General features: G+C 33.8%; 1 protein-coding gene across 3 annotated transcripts in view; it reads right to left on the reverse strand.

Annotated features, from left to right (window-relative positions):
• Nucleotides 1-5,783: 5,783 nt before the first annotated feature.
• The window catches only part of LOC142338633 (uncharacterized), a 15,496-nt gene continuing 13,426 nt past the window's right edge, over nucleotides 5,784-7,853 (reverse strand). For all 3 annotated transcript variants that reach the window (XM_075388475.1, XM_075388476.1, XM_075388477.1), the window contains exon 3: nucleotides 5,784-6,117. In XM_075388475.1, the coding sequence (XP_075244590.1) occupies nucleotides 5,847-6,117 (271 nt within the window). In that variant the 3' untranslated portion in view covers nucleotides 5,784-5,846. The remainder of the gene's footprint in view (nucleotides 6,118-7,853) is intronic.

Raw genomic sequence — 7,853 nt, forward strand, 5'->3', positions numbered from 1 at the left:
GCAGCACCATAGAGTTGCCCAGAATAGCCAATTCCAGATATCGCGGACTTTGCCTTGCCTGTCAGGAGGGTCTTGAGATGGCTCATCTTCTCTGAGTCTGGTATTGGTCATCTATCCACCGTAGCAATGAACATACTGGACCACTCCGGCCTTTCGAGAGGGTTTCCATCGAAGCTGTTCAACTTCAGCTTAGGTAGGTTACTGCTACCTGCATATCCACTGTTGTATCGTAATCCAGCTCTGGGGGAAACGTCCCTGTCTTCAGCACTTGATGAACGGTTTCGATATCGTGAGAACTGACTCTGCCTGTTCAGTTCATGGGTTGCATCGAAGCGAGCTCTTGCACTGCTTGGGGTTAGAAGGGTGTCGATCCTGCTGGCCCAGTCAGAGACATCTCCTCTCCTTTGGGGGGTCCAGTTGAAGGGTGATTTGTCTCGAGCACCAGTTTATTGGGAACGACCATCATTGTTCTCTAATGCTTTTCTTTTCAATTTGCGTTCCAGTTCACGTTCTTGTTCCAGTAGTTGATGCTTGGTTTCTAACTCCTTCATCTGCATCTCGAGCTCTAGCTTCCTTCGCTCGAACCTTGCCTGTTTGAGCCGCAACTGTGTTTCGAACTCAAAATCGAACTTCTTCATCCGTTCTTTGCGCCTTTGCTTTGCTGAAGATGTTTCAGAAATATTCTCCGTATTCTGATCGTTTGCTACTGTGCCGTTCTGTAGCATTTGGGTAGCTGAATTGTCCGTTGGATAGTTTTTGTTACTCTCACTTTCGTTCACTGCTTGACTCGTGTTGCTTTGCTGTGTATTCATTTCTGGTTGCGTGCCTTTGCTTATATATGCAAACCAATGAATATCCAGATTTCCTTTGCACTCCCTTGCCTGTTGTAGTTGTTCTTCAAGAAAGTTTGTTGGGTAGGGTGCAAGTTGGTTACGACCCTGCAATTGCTTGGGTATTTCTTCCTCTAGTAAATGAACAGTCTGTTGATAGAGTACCTTTAGTTTGTTGGGTCGATCTGAATCTGCAAATGTTCTCTGACCAAGTCTTCTTTTAGTGTTGACTTCGTCCATTAACTGTTGAAGCTTGTTGTCGTGCCTTTGAACTGTTGCCTGAAGCTGTTCTCTGCCGATTGTGGTTGAATTGCCTGGGTGCTGTTCGCTTTTGCTTTGCTTCTTGCTTTTACGCAGGGTTAGCCAATCGTATGGGACTATAGCTGCTTCAGTGAATTGAACTCTTCGCTCTGCCTCACTGATGTTGCGTTGTTGTTTCGTTTGATTTTCTTTAGTGGGTGCCTTTGACACTCTCTTCATCAGATTGGACAGCAGTTTGCCTTCCACTGTCCGGGTCGGCGGACCAAATGTAACGGGTGCTCTCCCACTTATGACGAGGAAAGCTTTACACCGCCCAGTTCGTTTAAGCGGCCACAAATCTGTCCGGATATTGTGTTTTTGCTATTCGCTTTTGTAACTGTATATCCGCTATATTCTTACCGTTGCATTACAATTTCAGTTCACAACTAACTGCTAATCTTAGTTTTTTCAATATCAAACTGGACTGGGTTTACTACAGATCACAAAATACGCAATCTCTTTTATGTATACCAGTTACCTCCGATATCTGAACAAATCGAAGACAACGATATATGTCTAAGACCTGTTTTGCAAAAATATTTAAACTTAACTTAAGTAGAGTTTTGCTCTCTGTACTCACGATTTGAAGACGTCAAAATTTGGGATGCCAACAGTTGAATTATTTCCCAAGTATTTTGTCGATACAGGACACAGTAACCAGTAATTTACTGCTCGAGGAATTGTGCTTCAATACGCATTTTATGTCAATTTTAATATCACAAAATTATCGAGTTTCCGCCCTTTTTTGGTAGTTTTTCAAGCTCTATTTATACTGCTCTACATGTCAAAAACTGCATCGTTGATTGGTTGGTTTTGACGGCATTCAAAACGTCATTTTTTCCATGCAGAACTGACGTCAAGAATTGTTGTGTTGTATTGGAAATCCACGTCAAGTTTTTGGTGAAAAATTGACGTAATTGTTTGGCTTTAAATATATCGTACACCAAAGTTTGAGTAACATATGTCCAATTCAGAGCTGGATTTGTTTGCTTAACAAATATGGGAACTTTAGTTAAGCTCGGCCTTCACAATGCTTCCTTTTATCCTTTTTCCATAAATTCCTTCCTTGAGGATGCTAGATGCACACCTGCTCAAAAGTCTAATTATAAACTATGTTAGCAGTTGAACAAACTTTTGAGACATTCTGGGCTGCTAAAACAATAATGTTAGATGTGATGAATTGTTTTAAATGAAGACAGGAAGCATAACATCTGTGCTCTTACATTTTAGGTTATTGTAAATTTTCCCTGTTTCTGTTGTGTTTCTTAAGACACAATATTTGATAGAGGCGACATAACCTCATTTTGTTTTTTCTTGTTTTTTGACAAAATGTGGGCCTAAAAATTGCACGCGTTTCTTCGCAGTAACAATCTTTTAATGACTGGCCCTTATTTCGAAACTTTATGACTGTTCCACATACAATTAGTATCTGCTAGGTTTAGAGCTGCATTATAGGCAATTCATTTGAATACCTTTGTTGCTAATGAGTAGTTTACTTTGTAAACTTTGCTGTCTTTCCTTATGCTGAGACGATGATTAACAATTGCAAAACCTTGTTTTGATTTGTTTTTTGACAAGAAACTTTATGCATTAAGGACATTGGTAGCAAAAAATAGCTGCAAGTTTTGATGTTTTCGTCAAATTTCTCTGCTTCTTTGCAAAACTGAGTCCTCCTATTCCTAAAATAGATTTCAATTTTTTAATATACTGACCAATCAAAGAAGAGTAGTAACTTTCAGGACTTGCGCCAAGTCAGTTAAACGCCATAGAAAAATCTTGCAGTGCTTTGGCATTTAGCCAGAATACAATATAAAAAAACCAATTTTTCAACTGGCGTACTTTTCTCAAATTACAGCAAATGTCAGACACGTTAACAATTGCGCAGTAAAAACGTTGGAGCATAACAGCTTAATAAAAGAAAAAAGAAAAATAATCAAATTACTTATTTGAAAAAAGTCAAAAATTAATATTCTTTGCTTCCGTAAGCCCTGAAAGCCGGCTTGTACTGAAATTTTTACGGACGCCATTAAAAATTGGAAAGTTTTTAGAGAATATGACATTTTGAGTCTTTTTGCTGGCATCTTGTTCACCAAAAAAGTGACGATCAAATATTCTGCTTTGAGAGTGTACTCTTCAATAACGTTTTAAATGACCAAAATAAAATATACAAGGTTTTTAGATTTTTGAACAAAAACTAGTTGTAAATAAATTGACGTTAAAAACTCGTCGTACCAATCAGTCTGAAACAGTTACTACTATATTCAACTCAAAAAACGTAGACCTGACTAATCTTTGGAAGGCTAAAATTGTAGAATTTATCTGTTTTATCTTGCTTCCCCTTATATTTTCTTTCTGATGGGTTACAGAGTAGTTGAACTAATGACAAGAGAAACATTTAAAAAAATATTGAATAAATAGTTTTTCAATATTTTTTGTAATATAAATTCAACAATTAGTACAGCAAAGTTTTGCAAAATTTGGCAATACCTCCAAAATTTTTGAAGCTGGAAGTTTTCAATTCGGAAAAAACAAAAATTGAATTTTACATTATACTGTACTACCGAGATGAAAAATGCAAAAACTTCGCTAAAATTTTAGCCACTTCCGGTTCTGATTTCGCCAAGCAAATAAACATTTTCCTATCTTTTTTACGACCCTAGGCGCTGTATTTTTTACATAGTAACGCGCTGTGTAAAAATTTGTAAATTGTAATTGGAGGCATAAAAACACAGGGGGGTGGAAAAAGAAGAAATTTCATTTTCATTTTACTGTCAACCAACTTGAGGCCTTGTTCAGCTTACTATTAAACAATTGGTTATTATCTTTTCTCAGGTGAAAATTCGAAGAGTTCAAAGTTTACTAGTGTTTATGAAAAATTGCTAAAAGACCTATCTAATGGGTAACAGTGATGCGGTCAGCATGGCAGTCATCAAAATATTTACTTTTTAGTGCTTTTTAGAGCTAAAATGTCTCAAAGTACAAAAAAAAATAAAACTAAAAGCTTTGTTCTGAACACTTCACTCAACTCCAATCTTTTCCACCTTGTTGCAACCTTTTCCGTTCGTAATCTCTCCAAGACATAAATACTTGTTTTGCAAAGAGAAGAAGTTAAGTAATTGTTGGAGCATCAAAATTTTATCATATCACCATTACAGCCCCTCCCCTCCTAACCAGGCTTTGTCAGGCAAAGCCGACAAATTTTTAATTCCTCGTTGTTTCATATTGTGGACTATAAACACAATTAGAGTTTTAATGGAGTAGATCGATCAAAAGTGTAACATAACAAAAATAGAGTTTTTAAAAAAAACTATCTTTATGCCCCATTTTACTCACCTTAAACCTAAAGTCTTTCCTTCAAATCAATTTTTTTGCGGTAGTTTTGACTGAATTAACTATTTCTGTTAATAGCTGTGAACGAACAAGCATCGGAGATTTCCAACTATATAGAGGTGGGTACTGCGATTATAGTGGGCTCAAAACTAAATCGAAACTAATTCAAAGATTCCAAGAAAGTTTATCATTTTCTTTGCCACTTATTGAACGAGATTAAAAAAAAATTTAACTTTAAATTTGAGAATTCGATTCACTCAACTACAATTAATTTAACAAACTTGGTTTATGATTTCAACGAATTAAGAAATTGAACTTGATTTATGAAATCAAAGAATTATGAATTCAGGAAATAGTTATTCATGCAATCAAATAATCTTTTAAAATTTAATATAAAGTAACATTGATCAATAATTTATGACTGATGAATATCAAACTATTCATTACAAAATTCTCTCATTCCAAGAGTAGAACATACGATTAGTATAAGACTGGGAGTAAGAGCACGAAAGGAAAGTCGTTTTTGTTAGAAAGTGTGCTCACGAATTCACGAAAAGGAAATCTTTCTTAACTTTGCTGTCAGCAGAAGAATCATCATATATTTAAATCATCGCTTCAAAAGGATCACTAGCGTGTTTTTCCATCTTGTTTGAGATACCTCAAATGTCCTGCATTAATCAAATAGCAGTTTTTATTCAACAAATATATTATACGAGTTTTCCGACATGTCTGTGGTTCAACAACGTATCAAATTGGAAGAAATTGATGAAAACGAGGTTGCACCCTCGGGATTCTAACTGTGGATTAAAGCGGGAATTTAGCATTTACGTCTACCATGGCTCGAGCTGGTTCGGATCTTCAGAATAATGGTATATAACCTAGTTAGGTCTTAACTTATTAATATCAAAGCCGGCCAAATGATAATTACGACTAATTCAAGCATTTTTTAGCGGAAAATGGTTACAAAAGATTGGTTTGCTGAGATAACTATCTCCCAAAAAGACGTCTTTACGCTGCAAAATATAGCTTTTGGGGTTTTTTGTGGTCCTCCATCAAAACAGCTTAAAATTAGCCGAAAATTTATTTCTCGAACTTCACTTTTATCAAATTTTTTAAATCATTTTTATTTAAGCAAATTTGAGAGTGGGAAGAACCCTTTTTTATCGCTGAGAGCTAATTTTCAATCAGCAATTAGTAATTCGCGGACTTTTTCTGCAAATATTAACAAATTAATGTTATTTTTGGTTTATGTCCAATTGGCACGTTGCGAAAATATCAAACAAACATACTCAAGCAAACGGAAATGAACGTTTTGCGCTGTAATGGAATTTTGAGAGAGCCGATGTGGGAAAAAATGAAACGGGCCAATATTAGTCACCAGTTATATCAGTCTACTTTATACTGCACTTGAGAGTTTGGGTAAAACTGATTTGTGACTTGAGATGGCGTTGGAACGACATTGGCAATCGTAGCTGGTGTATAGTAATACGGGTAGGCGGAAGAGGTAGCGTATTCGTAAGAGGGTACTGGGGGTAACTGGCCAGAAGGCTGCGCAGCCTGGAGGTAGTTCAATTGGTAATTTTGGTTCGGATAATGGGGTGTGGTTGGAGGTAGCATTCTGTTGTTGTGGTCGAGGTATGCTGTCGCCATGGCAGCGCTGTGAAAAAAAAAACAAATGCAAAGGTTAACAAACCATATACATATATAGATTTTAAGATTCCGAGAAAGTTAATCACTTCTTTAGAATAGCTTGAAATATAGTGACTTGCCAATAAGACGAAAACATTTTTCGAATTCAAGATTTACTTAACTGGTAATTCTTGATTTGTGATTTCAACAAATTTAGTAGAGTTTCATGTAATCAATAAATCTTTAATAAAAATTAACTTAGAGTAACATTTAACAATTAATTATGACTGATGTATATCAAACTAATGATTACATATTTTTCTCTTTCCAAGGGAAGAATATACGACCATTAGAACTGGGGGACAGGACATACCTTTTGGTTTTTTGTCGTCCATGAAAACAGCTTTGATTAGTTTTTCTAAGATCACATTCCTTTATTATTTTTATCTTAGCAAATTTGGAAGTTGGGAGAAGCCCTTTAAATCGATAAAAGCTAATTATCCTTTTTCGTTATCAGCAATTATTAATTCGCGAAACTTTTGTTTTTTGGATGGCTTCCTTATGTTTTTTAAATTAGCTCTGAAAACCGCCATTTTTTATTTATACGGAAATTTACCATTGCTAAATTATTGGGATTTTTAAAAGACACAGTTTTTTCGCTCATATCTTGTTCAGCAAAACCATGACGTCAAATTTTTCACTCCGAGAGTGCACTTTTTAATAACGTTTTCAATGAGAAAAAAAAAACATAACAGGTAGCAACATCTTTTTTAAATTTTGGTGAAAAATGAATTGTATATCATTTTGCGTCACCAGGAAAAATTGTGCGACCTTAACTATCATCATTTTTTATGATAATCAATTATCTTTCCTTCCAGAGACGTGAACTTGATTAATCTTTAAGCGGCTGAACTTGAACAATTTAATATTTTCCTGTTGTCTACCCCAAAACTTTTTGCTTTAATGCATTAGAGAGAAAAAGAACTATTAAGAGAAGTATTAACGAAAGTTTCGGAAAAATTATTCAAATATTCACGAAAATTTTCACTACACGAGTTTCCAAATAACAACAGAAACTTTTTCATTAATTGCGAATCGTTCCACAATCTGTGAAGATAAAAATTTTCTGGTTGAAAAGTCTTTTAATTGTTTCAATTCTTTCTGTTTGTTTTTCTTAGGCGAATGGAAGTACTGAGAAGGAAAACTTGAAAAAAGCATTTTTTCGAAGACTATCCTTTATGATCTTATGAAAACTAAAACGTGTTAAGTTCAAAACCAATTTATTCAACAAAATATATGATTACCAAATTTTATTTGATACCTTTTCAAATTTTCGAAAACTTACTTCAGAGAACGCTGAAACTACACAGAAGTCTCTCTTTCTCTCTCGATATTTATATATATATATATATATATGAATATATATATATATATATATATATATATATATGTATATATAGTTATATATATATATACATATATATAAATCATTTTATATATATATATATATATATATATATGTATGTAGGTATATATAACTACATAAATTTATATATATAAATATGTTTATATATATATATATATATATTTATATATATATAATATATATATATATATATATATATATATACATTATATATATATATGTATATATAATACATATATTATATATATATATATATATATATATATATATATTTATATACATGCATATATATATAAAAATTTATATATACATATATATATATATAGATATATGTAAAG

This window comes from Convolutriloba macropyga, chromosome 4, assembly GCF_964194025.1.
Source record: "Convolutriloba macropyga chromosome 4, txConMacr16.3, whole genome shotgun sequence".
In the NCBI taxonomy this organism is placed as follows: domain Eukaryota; kingdom Metazoa; phylum Xenacoelomorpha; order Acoela; family Convolutidae; genus Convolutriloba; species Convolutriloba macropyga.